General features: G+C 35.0%; 1 protein-coding gene across 2 annotated transcripts in view; it reads left to right on the top strand.

The window, feature by feature from the left end:
- Positions 1–24,190, top strand: part of SEMA3A (semaphorin 3A) — a 407,533-nt gene that overhangs the window by 266,644 nt on the left and 116,699 nt on the right. For both annotated transcript variants that reach the window (XM_044245926.1, XM_044245927.1), the window contains one exon: positions 14,663–14,782. In XM_044245926.1, the coding sequence (XP_044101861.1) occupies positions 14,663–14,782 (120 nt within the window). The remainder of the gene's footprint in view (positions 1–14,662; positions 14,783–24,190) is intronic.

The raw sequence follows: 24,190 nt of genomic DNA, 5'->3' as shown, positions 1-24,190 counted from the left end.
ATTCCTTTCAAAGAGCCCCTGTGAATGCTGAAAGCCACAAGAATGAGGCTTGAGTAGTTTTTGCAGTCATTAGGACTGCAAGATGGAATTGTAACCAAAATAAGAACTGACCTGAACATTTAGAGAAAAGTAAACTAGTTACTCCTTGAGTGCACTCCATGGTTTCTAGAATCTGAGTTTACTGTTCTCTCTGGTTTTAGTGTTTTCTTAAGAAGTCCTCTAGAAGTAAAGTTCATATATACTTTTTAAAGATTTTATTCATTTATTAGAGAGAGAGAGCAAGTGAGTGAGAGAGCCTAAGCAGGGAGAGCAGCAGAGGGAGGGGGAGAAGCAAACTCCCTTCTGAGCAGGATGCCCAATACAGGGCTCGATCCCAGGGTCCTCGGATCATGGCCTGAGCTAAAGGCAGAGACTTAACCAACGAGCTACCCAGGTGCCCCAATAAAGCTCCTTTAAACAAACCTTCCTGGAGGAAGTGCTGCCTTCTTGGAATTAGATTCAGATGCAGGAGTACAATAGGAAAAGTGAGGCAAAGACACTGACTGATTTTATATATATTGAAAGTGGATCAATCTTAAATCTGATTAAGATGATTAAGATGGCACAGCCACCTGGGAAGTCAGGATATGCCACTAGATTGAACTTACATAGTTCCTGTCCATCCACAGTTCCTTACCCTACACAGTTTACCGAATGTTGCATCATACAAAACATTGAGTCTCTTCCCATTTTCCCAGGCAGATGGAAAGATACACAACATCATTTCTTATGGCTCAGTTTTGCTTCAAATACATATGTTAAATCAGCAGCTGGAATTCAAGTAACTATTCCACAAAGAAGGACTTTGTGGTAAAGAGGGAATCTGCAATCTGGGAGACATTTTTATTCCCTTTCTTTCTTCATCTATGTGTAGTTGGAGGGAGAGAGAGAATATAAATGGATCTTAGAGTGCTAATAACGACATTTCTGACAACATCATTAATCTGTATTTATTTTTTCCCATTGTGGAAGTGAATATACCAGATATAAACTAATATGCTTTCTTGGTGTAATAGGTTCTACACTTTTATATAGTTGTGGCATTTCTATATTGGGGAAGTTAAATGCTCATGAACTTTTCCATTGTTGTAACTTGAGAGTTGTAATTTGAAAAAAATTATATGTAATATTATTGGACAGAGTCCCTGAATAAGGAGATAAATGCAATCCAGATATCTGTATTCTGACTGCTATTATTCACCTTTACTTTCATTTGTGATATTTTTTCTGGTCCTTAAAATCCACTTTGTTATTCATAATAACTTTCTATTGAGGGATTAACTTCCTTGACCCTGTTTTGTAAATGAAAACTGAATACATGCTAAGCTGGTAAAAGAATCTGTTTCAAATCAATAGCTCTCTGTATCTTCTTTGTTTATCCTACTAAACCATCTCTCTTTGCACTAAGTTTCAATAAAACCAAATGGCAACCGTATGACTGTTAGAAATATTTTGAACATCATTGGAAATCAAAATTTCAACCATCTGAGATGAACACAAAAAAGCAGATTCTCATAACATTGCTATTGTTGGATACATTTCAAAGCGTATTGTCATGCACCTGAATTTTGGGACATTTTTCCAATTCTTGAAGGATTTATTTTTATTTTTTGCCTTTAGTTATTCATTTTTAATGCTATGATGTATATTATAACATGTCTATCAAATTTATCATGGCTCAAATTGCAGGGCCTTAGCAAGGCTGTTTTTTGCCAAGTGAATGCAGTGGAGAATTTGAAGCCACACAGGCATCTTAAGTTTCATTATAATCTAAAATGCACATTAACCCTTGAACTTCATTTACTTTTTTAAAGGTCAAAGTTGATATCAACTTTTTTTATTTTTTATTTTGTTTTAGGGACTTCAAGTCATATTAACATTTTTTAAAATGGTAATTGAATTCCCTCTTAATTCTACAAACATCTTAGATCTTCATTATACCTCAAAACCTTAATGTATAGTTGTTGGGAGATAATTTTTCATGGTTCTTTCACACAGTTCTGCACATCTGATGGAATAGAGGCACTGACTACCTATTTTGCAGAAAATCCTAAAAGATACTTATAGAGGGAAGAGACTTGGAAGGTAGTACCTCTCTCTTAAAAGGCTGGTTTGCAGTCCTTAAGAAATAAAGTCTCGCTTGGTACAAAGGGCAGGTATGCTTACTGCCCAATACAATAAACTAACATCTCTCACAAAATGTAATGGCCAGTATGCTTCTGACTAGTATAAAATATTCAGGTTCCCTTAACCCAGGGCTCCTCTACTGTAATGCATCCATTTCCTGTGTAGGTTGTCACCTGGCCCTTTTCATTCTGTCCGCTGGGAATTGGAGCTTGGGGAACTAGCATAAGAAATGCTGATTCTACGCCTGGGTGGCTCAGTTGGTTAAGCGGCTGCCTTCGGCTCAGGTCATGATCCCAGCGTCCTGGGATCGAGTCCCACATCGGGCTCCTTGCTCGGCCGGGAGCCTGCTCTGTCTCTGCCTGCCATTCTGTCTGCTTGTGCTCGCTCTCTCTCCCTCTCTCTCTCTGACAAATAAATAAAATCTTAAAAAAAAAAAAAAAAAGAAATGCTGATTCTAAGACTATTGTTATTTTTGTGAGTAACAATATCCTTTAACTCTGATTCAGGAACTGTGTAATTTCTGCCAGCATCCATGAAACTATTTTAGTAACTTGTTGTAAGTTAGACAAAATCACAGACCATTTACAGTTCTCGACAATATTGGTTATAATTTCTGTGGGCATTTTAAATGGTGAAAGACTATGGTCACTGTGTTCATTTTTAAATATGATTCCCATGATGAAGTCTGATGACACTTAAGGTGTACAGATCACTGATTTTTCATGAAAACCAGTAAAAATCTTATAAAAGCTACAGGAATGAGCATAGACTTTCATGCACATGCACATATGTGTGTTTTATTTCTGCTTGGGGGTCAGTATCAGGTAAACTGAGCAAAGTGATTATAGTTTAAATTCAGCATTCAGAAGTAATAATAATGTAGAACATATAGAGTAATAGTAGAACATATAGAGTTGTCTAATCATATTATACAAATGAAAATAATGTAGCATTGTGTGTCAACTACACTTCAATTAAAAAAAAATTCCATGTAAGTGGACTAAAATATATATGTATATTTTACATATAAATGTATGTGGGAGTTTACTCTCTATACCAGCTATTTTCTAAATGCATTATTTTTATTAACTAATTTATGTAACTCATATTTGCTTATAAGGTACATATTTTCTTTCAAAGCAACTGAAGAACCAGTTTTGTATTTTAGGTATAAGATATATGGAAAATGAAGCTTTGTCATTAAAGTTTTTTTAGGAACTAGATTTTATTCACATTTTCGATTAATATTTTTTCTATATGGCAAAACAAGATAGTAATTATTGTATTTGAATTTCCATGGACCAGGTCTCATATACATAAATTTAGGGGTTTTTTTAATCTTTTAGATTCAGCATTAAAATTTAAATGCATTTGCAAAGTAAGGCTAGCACTTAAAATAGAGATAATATATAAAAACTCACAGAAGGTTTGGGGATTTTAGATTGAGTTGTTGTTGTTGTTGTTAACTGGAAATTTTAATTGTATCCTTCACTGGTTAGAATTAAATTGAAATATTTGACATTGGTTGACAAACTGTTATGTAGATTCGATTACACACTGTATATCACTCAGCTATCAGTGTACATACTTTCAGAGTAGAGTAAGCATTTTATACTTTGAAGGGTTTATTAGAATGATTTGAATTGTTCCTCTGGGATTTTGGCCATTGACTTCTAACTACATAGTTAGCAGGTGTTGCTGGTCAAACTGACATGCAGTTTCTTTCCTTTTTTCCCCCCTAAAATTTTATTTATTTATTTGACAGAGAGAGAGAGAGAGAGAGAGAGAGAGATATCACAAGTAGGCAGAGAGGCAGGCAGAGAAGAGAGGGGGGAAGCAGGCTCCCTGCTGAGCAGAGAGCCCAACATGGGGCTTAATCCTAGGACCCTCATGACCTGAGCCCAAGGCAGAGGCCCAACCCCTTGAGCCGTACAGGCACCCCTGACATGTAGTTTCTAATAGTCCTCATTGGTATCCTGCTTCTTTATGCACTTGAACATCTTCAGGAATGGATTTCTACTCATTTCTGATGTATGTTGACCATCATATCATAGATTTAACATCCCATAGAGTTAACTCTGGGAATATTTTTCTTGGATATGCTCTGTCTCAAGGCAAATAGGCTATGATCAACATTTGATAGTTTTTCTTTGATTTGGTCATGTAGCAATAAAAATCACTTTTATGTCTATAGTCCATCATAAAACTTCCTTAAGTTCTATTTATATCATATAATTTTTTTTAATATTTTTTTTCAATATTCATTATTTTTTTTCACCACACTCAGTGCTCCATGCAAGCCGTGCCCTCTATAATACCCACCACCTGGTACCCCAGCCTCCCACGCCCCCCGCCACTTCAAACCCCTCAGATTGTTTTTCAGAGTCCATAGTCTCTCATGGTTCACCTCCCCTTCCAATTTACCCAAAAGCACCTACCCTCCCCAATGCCCATAACCCTACCCCCCTTCTCCCAACCCCCCTCCCCCCAGCAACCCACAGTTTGTTTCATGAGATTAAGAGACACTTATGGTTATATCATATAATTTTTATATATTTCTCTTTACCACATTTTTAAAAGTGGTAAGGAAAACAGGATGCAAAATTATAATATCTAGAACTTTGACACTATTTCAGGAGACTGAGAATCTTGAATTTTCTTTTTAGCTTTTATGTATTCAGAGTAGAACCTTCTTGGAGACTGTCATAATTATATTCAAATTGAGTGCTACACATACTAAATATATTGTATTCTCTATACTGTATGCTATACAGATGTGTGTGTATATGTGTGTGTGCCTGTGTGTGAATCGAAATATTTTTTAGTTTTATTTTGTATATGTGCTGCCAAAGTGAGCACTAGTTTTGTGTTTGAAGTGATACCAAAATTAATATAACTTATTGGTTCTAGATCTTAATATGCCCTTAAAAGAGAGGAACCATTCACATTTAGAAACAAATACAATGATCAGCTAATAACTTGTGTTTTCTTTTTAAATGGATCAAATCCGTATTCCCTTTATATCACATATCACAGTGAGCTGTTTTATGGTAGTAAGCTATCTCCTTTTGTAAGTTAGGGTTTGATCAGAGACCAGAACTTGGATGAGTGATGTTAAAAAGGATTTTATTACAGGGATTTGACCTTATACAGTTGTGGAAGACGGTGGAGAATTCTATGGATTTCTGCAATCTATTGCCACTGAGTCAAGTAATGGTCCTGAAGCTGTTCTAAGTCACCAGGACTGGCATTAGGGAAGAAAAGCTCCCATGAAGTTGGAAGAGCAAGGACAAACTGAACCCCATAAGGATAAACTGGGATCCACAAGGACAAACTAGAATCAGTGTCTCTTTCACTACCTCCAGCTTTGTTGAGTTGGCTGACCTACAGAAGAATTTGGTGTTTTCTGCTATGGAGCTGCACAAGTTCCAGGACCAGGTCTTGCAGAAGCTAACAAATAAGATAGGTAGAAGGTGAAGGAGCTGCAGGCCTAGATGCTACCCCATGCTAGCAAGGTGATTGGCCAGCAGATCAGAACAACTTTGAGAATTTTATGGTTGCAATTCAACTACTGCCTTCCATATCTCATACAGATTTCTTTCATGGTCAATCTTAACTAGTTTATGGGAAAGAGAATTCTAGGAAATGTAATTCCAGCTTATCTAAGTTGACACAGTACAGTTCTGTTACAACTATTAAACAGTTGCTGTATTCGCCTTTTGACTGACAGTGATTTATGCCATGTACCACTTTAATGAAAGAGTAACTATAATTTATAGTCTTCTACACTTGGAAGACTGGAATTTCATGAAAATTCTAATGAACAAAATAGAATTTCCCTTTGTAACAAAAATGGCTACAGATTAATATTCAGTACCAATTCTATTAAATCCACCTCTCCTTACATCAAGTATGGGCTTAAACTCTGTTATCTGTCCTTAAAAGGAAGAAATAATTCATATAGAGTTCTCACCCAAGTCATCCCACAGTACAGTGAGTGGTGTGAGAGCTAAGGAGATGTGGAAATATTCAAATCAAATAAACATGATTTCTTATTTTAAGAATAAGATAATAGCTAATGATTGATTAAAAAGTAGTAAGGCATTATGCTCTGTCATTAATCCCAGTTTAGTTGAGGAGACTGAGACTCATAGATCCTAAATAACTTTCTGATAGGCACACAGCAAATGAAATATGTTGCCTGAATAATTTTAACCCAGGTCTGACTAAACTTTTAAAGCATCAGATTAATATCTCCATGTTATTTTTATTTTGTTATTATCATTTCATTACTTTTGCTCTATATGTTTTTTTAAGTTTATTTATTTATTTAAGTGATGTCTGCACCCAACATGGGGCTCAAGCTCATGATCCTGAGATCAGTAATTTGTATACTCTTCCAACTGAGGCAACTGGGTGCCCATATATGTTTTTCTTAAATTCTCTGAGAATATATTTTCAAATATAAATACCTGTCTTTAGAAAAACTAACATTTTTATAAAATATTAATAAATATAAACAGATTTTAAAATTTTAAAGTTCCGAGTTTTCATTATATTCAGAAATTATTTACAAAATTAATAGATCTAATACCTATGAACACATATATCTATTTGTGTGTATATATATTATAATATAGATTATATATTATATGTGAATTATTATAAATGGCCAAGAAGTCTCCATTTATTAGAAGATATGTTAAGAGAACATTTTATATTATTAACTATATAACAGCATTTAGTACTTTGGACATTAAGTATTACAACCAAAAAATTTTTCACTTTTCATATTAGACAAGGCAGAGGGTAGAAGAGAGGTATATGTGAATGAAATCAAGTATTCCTCTAAAATCTGGATTTCATTTTTGTTTCTCCTTCCTCACAGTTGTGTCTCATGTGATTAAAGATGAAGTTCATCTCCTTGAGTATTAAATTCTATTATAATAAAGCATATATGTTAGAATTAAATATGCCAACTACTTCTATCCACAATAAATCTCTTTAGATTGTAACTCTACCTATTTTGTGTAAATCATGCACTTAGTTGCTTAAAGGCATAAGCTTTAAGTACTCAATACATTGCTTAAAATTGGAAACCACATACAGTCATTGAAATGAGAATAGAGATTTTTGACCACTTAAATAGTTCTCCTGGCATGGCAGGAAAATATTTAGGTTGATTTCACATAATACTTTACAGTTGTATGCATTCATTTGAATAAAGATGAAGAAAGGTTATGCTAGGTACATATTGTTGACCACTCAAAACCAAATAACTCCAATGAATGGTGTAAATGTGATAATTACATTGATAGCACAAGATAAAAAAATTTAAGCTAAAATGTGGATATCATCAGTCTCTCTGGTCCATATGGAATCTTAAAGTGAAATTGCTTAAAACTCCTTTTAAGAGTGGGAGAAAATTGTCCTGGACAACTTTTGCTAATACCTGTATGTTCTATATATAGTTCCAATGTGTTTAGTTTTTTTTTTTTTTTTAAGATTTTATTTATTTATTTCACAGAGTGAGATTGAGATCACAAGTAGGCAGAGAGACAAGCAGAGAGAGAGGGGGATGTAGGCTCCTCGCTGAGCAGAGAGCCCAATGAGGGACTTGATCCCAGGACCCTGAGATCATGACTTGAGCCAAAGGCAGAGGCTTAACCCATTGAGCCACCCAGGCACCCTATGTTTAGTCTTTTTGATGGAGTTTGGAGGTTTCAAGTAATTTGAAAGGAAAATGTTTATAGAATCTTAATCAGGATTTCTAGAACCTCAAACAAATAGTCAATCCTGAGGTGAAAAATCAGTCAAATGGGGGCATCTAACTGAAATGAGCATTGAAATAAAATGATTTGGTAGCCCTATGTAGGAGTCTTCTTTTAGTCTATTACATCATTCAAGCCACTTTAAAATTTATTTTTCACTTACCATAAGCTTTATTTTTTTATTTTGTTTTTATGATTTATTTATTTATTTATTTGACAGACAGAGATCACAAGTAGGCAGAGAGGCAGGCAGAGAGAGAGGGGAAAGCGGGTACCCTGCCAAGCAGAGAACCCGATGTGGGGCTCATTCCCAGGACCCTGGGATCATGACCTGAGCCCAAGGCAGAGGCTTTAATCCCCTGAGGCACCCAGGCACCCTGTCACTTACCGTAAGTTTTAAAGATGTTATAGCTTGATTAATACGAATAACCTGACATACTTAAACAGCAGTGAAATAATGCCTATTTTGTTGTTCTAGTTGGATCATTATTTAAAATTCTCTGGAAGTGCCTGGGTGACTTAGTCACTTAAGCTTCGGATTTTTTATTTCGGCTCAGGTCATGGTCTCAGAGTCGCGAGATGGAGCCCTGTGACAGGCTCTGCGCTTAGTATGGATCGTGCTTAAGATTCTCTCTCGCCCCCTGCACCTCCCACCCCAGCTCGCACACACATTTTCTCTCTTTTAAAAAAACAAAAACAAAAACAAAAAAAACTTCCCTGAAATCAGAATGAAACAAAGCATTAAAGTAGGAAGGTCAGTTGGTTTTATTTTTCTATCATTCTTAATAGTGAAGGTGAAAACAAAGGTGCATGGGTGACTTAGTTGGTTGGGCATCAGACTCTTGATTTCAGATTGGGTCATGGTTTCAGGATTGTGAGATTGACCCCCAAGTCCTGCTGGAGCTCAACACAGAGTCTACTTGAGCTCCTGTCCCTCCCCCCACTTGCATGTGCACGGTCTCTCTCTCTCTCTCTCTCTCAAATAAATAAAACAAATCTTAAAAAAAAAAAAATTGTGAATGTGAAAATGTGTCCCAAGAACAGCCTACTCACTATACTATAAGGTGGATGAAATTCCAGGTCACAAATTCAACGTTAGATGACTAAGATTATAATTAGAACACAGTTAAATCTTAGTTTTTATTACATATGCCTCTTTGAAGAAGAGATATCTAACATCCTTTAATGAATACTGAGGTATTAGGAAGACATGATTATGGATGATCTGGTCACAGCTGTAATAGCACAGTGTTACAAGAAAAAAAGAAAAAACCTTATGGCAAAATAAGTATGGAACAGCTTAAATAGAGAGAGGGATGAGTGAGTGACAGGAACAATCTCATGGATTACTGCTTTGGCACGAAGAGTCTAGTATTCAGCCAGTTTGCCAAATAAATTGACCAGAGAAAAAGAAAGTCAACAGATTAACTTCAGGAATTAAGCTTATTAATGGATTTTCATGCAGAAATGTATCCACCCATCATGATAGGAAAAGGATTCCTTTGCTTTCCCAGATGGTAAATTATACATTAAAATATTTCATAAACTACTGAGGGGATAGAGACTTTTTTCTTTTAAATGAATGTTCGCTGACCTGAGGCAATGCTATACTATACCCATTCATTTGGGGTGGATTTTTATTTGAACCAGAACAAGTTGTTTGATTTAATCATGAACTGAATATATTTGAATAGAAATTGTTCATCTTCACAGCCTTCTCTCCTCTTTTCTCTTATTTAGAGTAACATTTCACTACTCCATCCATAATTTAAGAACATGCAAGGAGGTAATTGGAATTGGAGGTAAATTATATTCTTTTGTAGAAAGTATAATTATCGGAAGTTAGTTAAAAACACCTCAGTTCTGTTTTAATTTTCATGCATGGAGCAGTTGTTTTGACAGATGGATGGACTTTATTTTTGTAACCGTCCGGGAAAAGTCTGCGTAACATAGTCTAATCAGTGCTACATATTTGTAATGTTTGTTTTTGAATCACAGTGCGTTTGGCTCCTGTATCTTTTTTCTGGGGGTAGACATTTTCTTTCTAATTTATTTTTCCAGGTTGATATCTCTTTCGTGTAATTCCTCTATCAATTTGATCTGAAAGCACTAGAAACCTTTAAAATGTAAGGGCGAATGGTTTGTCACTAGGGATGATGAATCATTGTTCCTCAGGTGTGGCCTTGGGGTTTACTGGTTTATTACTGGCTTTGCTTTTACTTCTAGGCAAAGTTAACAATTTATAATGCTTCGGGCCTGGAATATATTTCAGTAGAATAAGAGGTCAGTATGGTTGCCTGACTCTCGGGAAGCCAACTTGTTGCTAAACTTGTCTGTGTATATCAACTTGAGTTCCAAAAAGGATCAAGGTTTGAAAAATGAATTCATTTTGAACTGATTACATTTTCTTTATTGCGTTGTAAATCCGCCGGTGCTAAGCAAAGCAGTGCAGTAGTTTAATGCCAAAAAGTACATTACATTCTAAGTTTTAAGAATCATCATGGTTCAAGAAAAGGTCAGAATCACTCTTCTGTCTCCCTAGAACAGAAATGTGTGAAGTGTGTTTCCTTTTTCTGCCACACTTCCTTCTTTTTTAGAGGAATGTCCAGGCTGCTTCCAAATAAAATGAATGTCCTGTTTTGGAACATTACAAAAAAAAAAAAAAAAGAAAAAACAACCCTTGGCAGCAACAAGCTAGAGAATGAAGAAAAATGAAAGACAGAATTGATAGTCTTTATGTAGATTTTCTGTTTTAAAGAACAGTCCTTATTAACAATGCCTCTTTTAAGTTTTTGGTTCTTCTCTGTCCCGTACTTTTAATTCACTATTCCTTTGCAGGTGTTTTTTAATCAATTTTGAAAGCATTTTATTCAGTTTCTTTGTTTATTTTAAATGTCTTAACCTACTGTACAACCCAGGAAATTTCTCCCCATTCTATTTGCATCAGCCCTCACTTCAAAATAATATTGAGCTATCCCCTGGGCATGGCAACAATACAACCTGCTCGCCAGCTAGGAGAGCTCATTGTGGAAATGAACAGGATCATTCCAGGCCAGTAGGGTGGGTCTACTCCCTTTGTAGCAGGGATAGACTTTGTTACCAGTATTCTCAGTATAAAAACCTTCGCCAGGTTTCGAAGCAATGGTCTCCTTTTTTTTCCCCAGCAGCTCTGTAGAGGGATGGCTGTCATACTATAGTGATGCTTTTTTGACAGTTAATAGAAAACAAAATTGTGATATTCAGTGTAGTTCAATTCCATAGTTTTCAAGAACCCTGAGTTTTTAATTATTAATTACTGCTAATCAATTGCCCAATCTGTAAGAGATATGAACTCACAAATTCTATCACCTTTGGATTCCTAACACTTGCAGAGTTGACATGAGTCTTCATTTGTGTTCACAAGTATCGTGCTCATAAAATATTTCTTCTTTTTGTGGAAAAGTAGGATCTATTCTCAGATTTCTAGGATTTTCTTAGGTATTAATAATGGGATTAGAGAATTTGGATTTGTATTCAAAATTGCATGCATATCTTTAAAGGCATGGCAGGCAAATGGAAACCCAGTTCTTTTCTAAAATGAACAAGACATCCATCTGGTTCTGCCACTATTATTTATTAGAATATTTGTTTGCTTACCAGTATACATGCAGCCAATTTCTTGGTTTCAACATATGGTGCCAGAACTGGTTATTTATAATCATGACTGCTTTAATATTGAGTCCACAATTAGGGACGGCTGTCTTTATGTAAAAGTAGAGTATGTGGCCACCTACATGTTTCAAAAAAGGGAATGCCATAAAACATTTTCCTGAAAATGACTTCTTTGCAAATGACTGAATATTCTTTAAAGTACAAATAAATCCTTTGGGTAAGACTAATGAATGCCTCATTTGTAAATGAGTTTATCAGATGTTTCCCTGTCCATAACCTCTTTCCTCTGCCTAGTCATTCATGCCCTTGCCTCTTGGGAGGAGAGAAACTGTTAGAGAATGGGGAGTTTGTTGTTGAGAGTCTTAGAAGTTAGGTTTTAAACTGTTTCGTCTCAAATGTAGCTTTAGATATGAGTAAAATCTATATACTCTTCAAGTTAGGGAATTTTTCTTCATAATGACTTGCAAAATTAATTGATTTCAGAGCTTAATTGTGTATGTTATAATGTTTTACCAGACAAAAGATTCAGGATCAAAGTGGCAAAACAGTAGTAGAAATTAGATGTTTATTTTAGTTACCTTTCTAAACTACTCAGCCTGTGTTAAAGTAATAAGGAATCATAACTAGGAAGTTACAGAATTTACCTTAAATTGGTCTACTTCACCTTTGGAACAGTGTATTTATGGACATCCATAGGTTTCATCCCAGAAAAAATCAGGAATGATGGAAAGCAGCTATTTAATTTTTTTTTTTAAATTCATTTGACAGAGAGAGGGATTGCAAGTAGGCAGAGGGGCAGGCAGAGAGAGAGGGGGAGGCAGGCTCCCTGCTGAGCAGAGAGCCCAATGCGGGAGTCGATCCCAGGACCCTGAGATCATGACCTGAGCCAAAGGCAGAGGTTTAACCCACTGAGCCACCCAGGTGCCCCAAGCAACTATTTAAATTTAAAGAACAATTACTTTGCTCAAGTTTGGTTTGTATCCTCATTTTATGGGGGCATAGAGATAAAACCAAAATTATCAGCTGCAAGCCCAGAATATAAATGTCATGTGGAAATGTACTTACATTATTGTAACACCTCAGTTATAAACTCTTAGTCACTACGAGAAAGCCCAAATGCATTCTGAGCTTTCACTAGAAAAGTCACATGTCACAGAGAGGGAATTTGGAAGTGTGTTATACACTTAGAGCTGCTGGGATGAACTGAATCTTCTATTAGGTTGTCAGCCTTGCTTGCAATATAGTCTGCTTTTCATCTTTATCTGCATTTCTAGTTACATATTTGGTTCTTATTCCCAAATGTTTATAGGCAAATACCTAAAATTAGTGAGGACAGTCTATGATCAATAACAATATAATTTTCTAAGAAGTTTTTATTATTTAGCTTGTGAATATACATTTGACTATTTTCAAAATGGATATTATGTATTCCATGATGAACTCATACTTTCTACTCATATGTATTCAATTCTTAAGATTTGTTATATGGTTAAGAGACTGTAACATTTTATTTTTATTTTTATTTTTTTTTAAAGATTTTATTTATTCATTTGACAGAGAGAGATCACAAGTAGGCAGAGAGACAGGCAGAGAGAGAGGAGGAAGCAGGCTCCCTGCTGAGTAGAGAGCCCGATGCGGGACTCGATCCCAGGACCCTGAGATCATGACCTGAGCCGAAGGCAGCGGCTTAACCCACTGAGCCACCCAGGCGCCCAAGAGACTGTAACATTTTATTTGAAGCTATTTTGACAGTTTGGGTTTTTCTTTTCATTTTTTTTTCTTTTATAATATTGGTATAGATTCGTCTGTTTAAAAATATTTTGCAAAAATTGAGTCTTCTCTGCTCTGGATTTTTTGGGCCATAGGATTATCAGTTTATATTTTGACTAGCTGATTTTCTCCCAGATCTCTTATCAATAGGAACAAAAGTCTAAAATTCCTGTTCGCAAAAACAATTTCTTTATTTTATTTTATTTATTTCGCAGAGATCACAAGTAGGCAGAGAAGCAGGTAGAGAGAAAGGGGGAAGCAGGCTCCCTGCTGAGCTGAGAAGGGATGCGGGGCTCCATCCTCAGCCAAAGGCAGAGGCTTAACTCACTGAGCCACCCAGGTGCCCCCACAAAAGAATTTCTTTAACAGGACCTACATATAGAATAAATAGAAAGAGTATAAATAGCTCTGTCCATTTTATTATTTTTCTTTCCAAATGTTTATTTAAATTCTACTTTGTTAACTACCTATTTTATTTTTAAGTGATCTTTTATTCAGAAAATAAAATGCCAGGGATGTCTCAATGTCCATAAATAATAATAAGATAGGACTAGAATATCCTGTTATAACTAACTGTTCTTTACCTGGGGGATTCATGGCTATTGGGCAGTTGATCCACGTATGGGTTCAGGTTGTCCATAAACCTCCTGAAAATATTCATTAATTATACCCACTCTACAAAAGATCTTTCTATCTATAGACATTTTATACTGTAACATCTTCTCTATCTCATATAAATATATCCACATTGTCTTTGAGGCTGAAGTGACATTTTTGAGAGGAAAAGCTCTACAGAGCTTACCAACAAGCAGAACTGAAGTTCAAAGTCATCTACCCATCACTACTGGTTATTAATGATGTTCAAAGTTCATGTTTAATAGAAGGTTGTTTCATCTTTTATTTTTATTTTGTTTTTCTAAAGTTAAACCTACAGCTAATTTTTGCAAAGAAATTTCACTAGTGTATTCTTTAAATATCTTTAATTAACCATGTAATTTCCATGTAGTTACTGATTATCTGTACCTTTACTCCACTTTTGTATAAATAGATTGAAGAGAGTTTTAATGAACAATTATGGAAGAGAATATTTTATTGCCCCCCCCAAAGAAAAAGAATGTCTGTATTTTAGTTCATTTAATAATAATATAATATAATAATATAAACAAACAATAGAAAAATATGCCTTTTTAAAAAATATTGTGAAAAGGACACAAAAGAAATCTGTTCAAGCATGCCTAGCACCCTTGAGGATCTTTCAGTCATGCTGACTGCTAGAACTCACTGGTTTTCCTTTTGTTTTACAGAAAGAATGTGCTAATTTCATCAAGGTGCTTAAGGCTTATAATCAGACTCACTTGTACGCCTGTGGAACAGGGGCTTTTCATCCAATTTGCACCTACGTTGAAATTGGACATCATCCTGAGGTAAAGCTGTTTAAAAAAAAAAAATGGTATTTGTCCATGACCTCTCCCTATTCAAATGCTTCATTACTAATTTCTTCATTTCATTTAGCTTCTGGTTTGCTATTCAGTGGGATCTACTTCAAATTCAGATGCTGTTATTAATTTTAATCTGTGAATGTGAAAAGAATGCGACCATCACTCAGCAATAACTATTGAACTGGAGGAAGGAAGGAAGAAAGCATTTGCTTTCGCCCTGGATTACAGAGTCCAATCCATTTTGCATGTGCAGCAGATGTCAGCAAGCTGATTGTGTACTGTTTTCTCCTTCATTTGTATATTGCCAGCTTTCTCCTCCATTTCCATCCTCAGTCAGAAGTGTCTGCCACCCCAGTTGTTTTCTTCTGCCTAGGGATTAGGGAAGCATGCCATATATGTGCGTGATGATCTGATCTTGTGTTTGACCTAAATTATTCACATTTGTGTTTTTGCTTTATTTCTCTATTCTGAGCTATAATTTTAGCAGTATGGAAAAGAAAAAGAAATGTTTCTTTAATTTGTTGTACTAAAAGATGTTTTAGCAAGGAAATTAAAGTTAGGTAAATTTAAGTAAAACTGGAGGTATTAGGGAAATATTTAAAGGAAAACTTACAAGTACTAAAAGCAGTTCCATGAATTGGGCATACCAGTAGCCTTCAATTACAAGCTCTTTTAAAATTTTTTGGCACAAAATGCCAAGAAGAACAAAAGCATTCATGTGAGAAAATCATTTGTGACAGAATTTTCTTTCAAATTGGAACTCGGAAATACTCAGCAAATAAAGGATTTGTTCCCCCAAATATTTATGAAATTCTAAAGATAAGATATAATTTATATGTTAGCCACTTCTTTATAGATTATCTCCCTAAATTTTCTTAAGGTATCCCAAAGTAATACAAAAATGTTCTTTGAACCGAAAGGCTTAGAAATCAAAACAGTTTGTGCTATAACTTCTTTGTATAAGGAGACACCTTAGAGACATGTCGTTTCTAGACTAAACACAATTATTATTACTTTACTGATCATCCTGGAAATATTAAAATACTTCCCCAAGGTCACACCAGTGCCAGCAGTTGTTCCTCTTTGGCCTGTTCCCCCAGTGCATCCTTCTTCCTCTCCCATTCAAGCATGTATAGTATACTTGCTGAAATACCCAAGAGTTTTAAGTAAAAATGAACCTTAAGGAAATAAAAGGCAGTTCTACTTAAATTACTTGTTTCATACTGATGAAATTAGAAATAATTTCCTGCACAAGGTCTAGAAGACTTTGTATGCTTAACTTTTTAGCACCTTCTGGATAAATCTCTCCTTCTTTGCTTCTTTCCCAGCTATTCCTATGGTTAGGCACCCTCAAAATTAGGCCTGGGGTAATTACCCCATTATTCTGTATTCAGGAGATGCTCTAGACAACTTCTTCCACATCATATTGCACTTTTCTCAGTCTGTCAGGGATTATGCTATATAGGGCAATGGAATCAGGAGAGCGGAGCTCCTAACACAGGTTAATAGAAAAGATACCCACTGTGGAGTCACAACTGGCTTCTGACTTGTTCTACAACTTACTAGCTTTGGAGTACTGGAAAAATTTCCTTAACTTCTCTGAGACTCTGTCTCATAATATATAAAACAAACTGAAAAGAACCCCTTTGATCTTTAGTGTCCATATATTGTAAATGAGAGGTTGACTCCAACTGCCTTCCAGCCCTCCTAGTAAGAGCATGACCCACTGACATTTTTTGTTAGAGAATCTCAAGAAGTTCTAATCCCATCATTGTTAAACAGTGTTCTTTGCCCCAAAGTGCAGGACTTTTGTCTGACCTCAGTTGGGACTAGGTGCTTGATCCAGAACAAGCTACTTACTTTCTTTGTGTCTCTGTTTATATATGGCTGTTGTGAGAGTTTAACATTGTCTAATTGGTAGCAGGTACTGAAAAAATGTCAATTATCGTTTTTAAAATATAAATCTACATCTCAGACTGCTGCTGTCTTTCATGTTAGTAATTGTCACCTTGTTACTCACTTTATCAGATCTTATAAATTACTGCACTGGGCCGTTATTTTTACCAGGTGATTCTTGCAATTACCTTAATTCCCTTCATTTTAAAATTTGAAGCTTGGTTGATCTTGATGGCCATTTAAATTAAAATACCATATATTGTTCTCATATTTTTATCATTTCCCCCAAATACTGATTTTCTTTATCTTTTTGAAATTGCTATTTCGTAGAATTCACAGCATATTTCCTTTATAACTCATCAACTATTCATTGCTCCCTTATGGGTGGACAGAGAAAAGGAGAGATACAGGTTTTGGAGCCAGGCCATTTATCCAGGAAATGGAGGAGGCCATCTCTTCCATTGAAAGAAAAAACGAAAGCTTCCCTTCTAATTTTTGAGGTAGGATTATTGGGATGCAAATATTTTCCTGAGATTCTGAAACTCAGAGCTTTTGAGAAAGGTCCTCCTTCAGAAGTTCAATGATCTTGATTTGCATGGCAGCTATATATTGGGTAATACTGTTCCAAACTCTTTAAGAGGTCAGAGGGTAGATGATTATGCAGTCATCTGGGTGAATTTGGGACAGTCTAGACAGTCAATCTAGGAAATTCTGGAAAAGATATTATCAAGATAGCTTGTCTAGACAACATAAAATTTAATTTTCAAGTGCTTAAGTTACCTTAAGAGAGAATCTGTTTTAAGTTGATCTGTGTTGGTATTTAAAATCCTGTCCTTGGATTTATGCTCTTTGTGAAGTTGAGAAGAAGAGACAAGGTGTGCTTCATGCCCTTAGGAAAAGAATGACAGCAATGGAAAGACTAGAAAAGGAGGATATAACATGGTGAACAGTACTGATTTGTGTTATGAAGTTTGAAACTTTTACTTACTTACAAGGATGTCTTTACATTTAAAACCTGGACATATCTTTTTAGTTTATAAGTAGCACAAATACCACTGCCTCACTAGATACTTGCCTCACACTATATAAAATAATGAAATAGTATCTTTTTTAAACCTCTGCCCTGCCTTTAGATATTACAAATAATTTTATCACACACAAATAAGACAATTTGCTTTTCACTTTTTTTTTTTTTTTTTTACTTTGGCGACATTTTAATATTCAGTTTTCTCTTTGCAGTGTTCTTTCTTTCTTTTTTTTTTTTTTTAAGATTTTATTTATTTGTTTATTTGACAGACAGAGATTATAAGTAGGCAAGAGAGGCAGGCAGGGAGAGAGAGTAGGAAGCAGGCTCTCCTTGGAGCAGAGAGCCTTATGTGGGGCTTGATCCCAGGCCCCTGGGATCATGACCTGAGCCAAAAGCAGAGGCTTTAACCCACAGAGCCACCCAGGTGCCCCAACAGTGTTCTTTCTTTAAAACAACTTATTATCTTATGTTGAGTTCCCTAAATTGTTGAAACTCGTTCTTAGAAAATGATACTATGGACTTATCATTTCAGATGACTGAATGCCACAGAAGTAAAGACATCATTTTTGAGGCAAATCAAGACTCCCTTTATCATTCAATAGCCACAGATCTTGTAGGAGGAAATTAACAATTTCTTTAAATATGATAGTTTGCAAATAAATTTAAAAAAAATTTTAAAAAGAGAAAACCCATGCTTAGTCTTCCAGTTATGGCAATAGACCTTAATTTAGCCTCCTAGCATTTTTAATAGCAATATTTACACTCCTGAATACTGTATTCTGAAATCTACTCTTTCCATATAGTGAATGTCTTGTGACCACACACAGTATGTCATTGATTACCATATTAAACACATTTTCTGTTTCCTGTGGTACAGTTGGGAACTGGTAGACCTATTAATTAACTCCAGTTCTATAAGATGTGTGTCAATCAATTCTTGGTTATCTGCCAATGGTACTTGACACTGTAGATAACTACTAGTGAGGTCACATACTTTATACACATGTGTGTGTTTATCATAAAAATGTACGCAGAGTTCATGGAAGGAATGATTCCAAGCAAGAGTACAGATGAGTTTTGAGTTTAAGCTCTCAGCATCCATGCCATGCAAATGAAAAGTGTAAGTCATCTTTATGAGACAGAATATTCCCAAATGGCTTATAGTATATGGCATTTCCCCTTCAAATTTACATCTGTTAATAAAAAAAAAAAAGTATGAATTTAGGAGGAGTATAGCTTTTCAAAAAGTCTCTGGATGTTTTCTCAAATTCCAAATGGGCCTTTTCTATATACTGGGCAGGAAATCTAAAGAAAGATGGACCCAGATGAGAGCTGGAAAATATTAACTCTATAAATACTCTCCTAATGTCATGATCTCAATTTATGATTGAACCAAAGGGACATTAAGAAATGCAATGAAGCTTAATGGCTATCTCCAAGGTCATTTCTACAGTGACAACCAATATATCTAGATATACAAAAAAATGTTTTGTCTGGTTCTTCCCTTCCACCAACAATATGTCTTTCCTTTTATGCAAAATTTTGAATCATATGCTCTTAGTTATAGTCTCCAAGGCCAGAATGTTATCTAAGTGGTAGTTAGCACTCTTTTGACTATTTACCCATCTAATCTAACCTTTTATAATTGAGTTATCTCTCTCAATGCATTATGCTATTTACCCCAACAGAGCCCAAGTTTATCTTTAAGAGAAAATACTAAAGTTGAGAAATTTAGCTATCTTGGTTAAACCTTGAGGAGTTACTTTGGGGCAGGTTGCATCTTTCCATCTTTCTTAGGTCATACATTGGAGTCTGCATTTACTTTGTAGTTGACTAACCAAGGCGGGAAAAGTCAGGATTCCTTGAAGATTTCTTCTTGGGTACTCATTATTCCCATCAGAAGGAGCTTGCTCATTATTTGCCCTATTAACTGAGCAAAATGTGGTTAGAACAAGTCTATAATGGTTTCTAGGTTTCTCTTTCCTAATCTTCCAGTGGCAGACATGTATAAGTTACCATCCTAAATAAGCAATGCCACCATTTATATTGCAAATTACATTTCAAAATACTCTGATGTTTGTATTTGAGGAAGAGCATCCTAGTTTATAGATTCTGAGTGAATTTAACAGCTCAGTAGTATGTTTTTCATGAGTTATTAACATTCTAAACTCTAAATATTAGCAGTAAGATAGTTTTTCAAAAGTAATAGAACTAGTAGCTAAGTGAGGTGGTAGGCAGAACTAAGTTATGATTAGAAACAAGACTAGAAAAGAAAAAAAAGAATTCACAAATGATACAAAAAAGAAAGTGAGAGAGTGCCAGTAATCTCCCACCACTGTATTTAAAATATTCAAATCACTATTTTATTTTTTGATTTATTTGCTCTAAATATTTGATATGAAAATACCTAGTTATGATATTAATGTTCTTTTACCTTCTACTACTTATTTGGTTCAGGTGTAAAAGGTGTTTTTGCTTTTCTTCCCCTGACAATATTTCACTACATTTTAGTCCAAAGAACAGTGCCAGATAAAAATGGAAAAGTTAGCATTCAGTTCTTAATTTGTAGGGTATTTAGTTTCATGTTTTATCAGATCTGGTTCACCTATTGCCAGAAAAATAATTTGGACCAAATTAAACAGTTTTCTAAAGGCCACCCATATTGATGCCATGATATCATTATCAATTACTTATTAAAAGTCTTTATTATATATCATACTTAATTTCTGAATGGCGTCTTCATTCACAGTATAGTTACAGGGACTGATGCATATACAGCATATTAATCAAAACATTTTTCTTCTCATGAACTTTCAATAGGTACTTTGGATCAAAGACCTTATATTTACTGGGCCTACCCTATCACTGGAGGTGTATACTACCCAAGTTACTCTTTCCCCTTTCTATGTCGTTTTTTTTTTTTTACTGATTCCTCTGCATTCATTCCTCATGTAATCTATTTCAAGAGGAAATTTCTATCCATAAAAACTTTAATTTGCTTGTTACCAATATTACATTTTACAGGAACACACAGAGTAGTAGTACTAATGGTAGTAGTACCATTGCCTGCTCACCTCCTTGTTCCATTTTTTTCTTCTGTTCCATTATCTTTCTTCCACTATGATCCTTTGAACTCTGGTTGTGTGTTTTTCCTTCTTTATCTCTTTTTCTTCTTGTCTGTATTATTTTCTTTGGTATCAAACTTTAAGATAGTGGAAATACAGTTTGGATATATAAGAGAGAAACGTGTTAGTTTGATGTATTTGAAACTTAGGAAAAATAGCAGAATAGACTTAAGTGAATTTCCACAGATCAGAATATATTTGCTTTCTTTTGCAGTGTGTTTCAAATGGGCATCAGTAAGTTACCTTGTAGATTTGTTGCAGATGACTCAATTTGATGATAATCTGAAAACATAATATAAGTACATTCTAAATTATTTGGATAACTACCACATAATCATGTAAAACCTTAAAATTATAGTCTCTTTGTTTGCTTGAGGATTATGATCATATGAGTGCCAAGAACACTCCTTTAATTTTCTTGGGCTAATGAGAAAGAAACAAAGGTTGACTTGATATGCAAATGATATATTCCTGCCAAGAATAGGCCAAAGTAAAGTCAAAGTGGGCTGTGTGAAGGAAGTTTGCTATGGTTGAAATAGAGAAAAGTGGTTAGAAAATTAAATCATTCCAGAGCACAGAGGAGGGTTGAACTACTAGCCCCAAAGACTATAGCTTCTGGACACTAGAACCATGTTCATATTGTAAGAAAGTATTTACTTTTTAGAACACATAATATCATTACCACACTGTGTTACTGTTGCTAATTTTAATTGTATTTGTTTTCTAGTTTTATTGGTACTGAATTTTAATCATGAAGAACATATAATTCTACAAATTTACTTACTGTTAGAAAATATATGATGGAAGATAACTCTGACAGCCCACTAAGAATAAACCTTGTGGTAGGTTTTAAGCCGATAGCATTCCCTGTTCTCTTTATTCACATCTGAGGACACTCTACTTGCCCTAGTGTAACGTCCCTGGTCTCAGGCTCCTTGTGGTTCTCAGCTGCTCCAGACATAACACATGTGGTCAATTTGGATGGGATGAGAGCTGGGAAGTAGAAATAACAAAGGCTGGTGATGAGAATCAGCGTGAGGTGATGAGAATCGCACTGAGGTGAAAAGGAAAGACATAATGAGAAAACCAGAACTTCTGGAATAACAGTTTTATTTATTAAATAGATTTGAAGGTAGACTAGGAAATAATGAAGCTTAACATTTATATCTTGGTTTTTTAGAATTGTAGTTACAGTTCTGCTCACTTGCTACAACCAATGCCCAGATGAAATTGGAGGTAAATGACTGATTCAATAGAGATAAAACTGACTTTAATAAAAATACAGGGTATTTTTGGATATATTTTTGGCATATATATGTATATCCTATATATATTTTTATTCTATATATATCCTATATATTCCTATATTAGGAAATATTTTTCCTAAGCAAAATAAAAAAAAAAAAAAAAAAAAGCAAAATCCTAATAGTAATAGTGAGGAATGTAAGTACAAATGTCTGCCCCAAAGAGCTAACATATATGTAAATATCTAACTTCAACATGGGTGAAAACATCAGTAGTAATAACAGACTCCCAGCAGCAAACAGCTAATGAGCAAAAAACAGATGGCCAGGGATGGCTGTTTTGAATGTGTTCTTCATTCAGTCTTCATAAAATCTGATAAGCTAGGTACTCTTAAGTTCTCATTGCACTATTGAGAAAGTTAAGGTTCTCATGGTATTTTGGAATGTACCTGAGACAAGCATCCTATTCAGTGGTTTGTGTCTGAATCCACAACCCTCTCCTTTAAAGGGAAGTACCAGCATATTGCAGTGGGAGAGAAGGGATAAAGTCACTAACTGTAATTTAAGGGGTTAAATTCAGGATTTTTGTGTTGTATTTATTGTATCTCAAAAATAATGTGTGCCTAGTTTCAATAAGGTGATGACTGTGAACAAGGGGATTTCATGAAGTGAACAAAGGTGGTCACATTTTAGCTGGATTTACAACAATGGATGAAGTATTGATGGATGTGGAAGATAGTAAAGGCTAGAAGGACAGAATAAAAGGACAGAGTCATAAATGGGGAAATGGCAAATATCCCAATGTGCAGGGTATAGTGATTTCAAAAAAAGTAGGCTGGAAAATTAGGATCAACTTGAGTTTGCAGAAGCTAGTCAAGAGCAATACAAATTTTAAGAAAAAAACTATTATTGCCATGATTGGTTTTGGAATATATTTTTGTGTAAACATAATTTTGGTGTAAATGTAAATGGGTGGGGATACAGGGTGATGAATGGACATGTAGGTATGTCCACATTGAGACTGTGGTGAACATTGCATAGTGTGACATGAGAGCCTGAACTATACTGAGTGAAAGACACTGAATAATATTTAGAATTCTCATAGGAAAACAAGAATAAAAATAATATCCAAAGCCAATAGATGAAGTACACCTGGGAAGAGGACAGTGTTTAAATGCTTTAATGAAAAAATGGTTTCCCAATTCTTTTGTGATAATTAGGTAGACATTTTTTGTAGCATATTGTGGTCCATGCTTACTCAGTTTTCACTTCTAAGTCTACAAATAAGTTGAATTTATGTTGTTCATAAAACATTTAACTGGCATACGCAAACTTATGTGAATGTCTCACCCATAGTGTATCACAAAAGCGTGATTTCTCCATGCTTATAAATCTGGAGAATGCTATTTTGTATAATGCATATGTGAAAGCAATTCAAACACACTTTGTTTAAAAAATAAGAAAGACAAACAAACAAAAAAACACTAACAGAAAGAAGTAAGATATATAGTACTTAGAAACAGTGATTTTAATGAAAAATCCAGGCTTTATTTTTAATTTTATTATTACGTTATAGCTTATACTGCCTCTATGAAATGTTTATGCAAATGATATACTTGATTTATCCTTTGTTACTCTGTTCAGTTTCTTTCCTGCTGTAACTAATCCCCATGATTTTTTCATTAATTTTATTACTATTTATTTAATTTATTTATTTGACAGAGAGAGACACAGCGAGAAAGGGAGCAGATGCAGGGGGAGTGGGAGAGAGGGAGGAACAGGAAGCCCGATGAGGGGCTCGATCCCAGGACCTTGGGATTATGACCTGAGATGAAGTCAGACATTTAATGACTGAGCCACCCAGGTTTCCCCTAATTGTATTACTATTATTGGCTGTCATTATTGGGATGCTTGATGGCTTTATCAGTATTATGGCATTTGATTTTCACAACTCTGTGATGGAAGCATTATCTCCATTTTTCAATTTAGGAAATGAAGTTTCAGGGTCATTCAACACATAACCTATATCATCACACAATTAATAAATCTGTTGTTATAACCGTCATAATGTGGCTTTTGGGATGACATAAATCTTACGTCT

Source organism: Neovison vison, chromosome 4 (assembly GCF_020171115.1).
Source record: "Neovison vison isolate M4711 chromosome 4, ASM_NN_V1, whole genome shotgun sequence".
Lineage (NCBI taxonomy): Eukaryota > Metazoa > Chordata > Mammalia > Carnivora > Mustelidae > Neogale > Neogale vison.
This window is presented reverse-complemented; position numbering and strand designations above follow the sequence as displayed.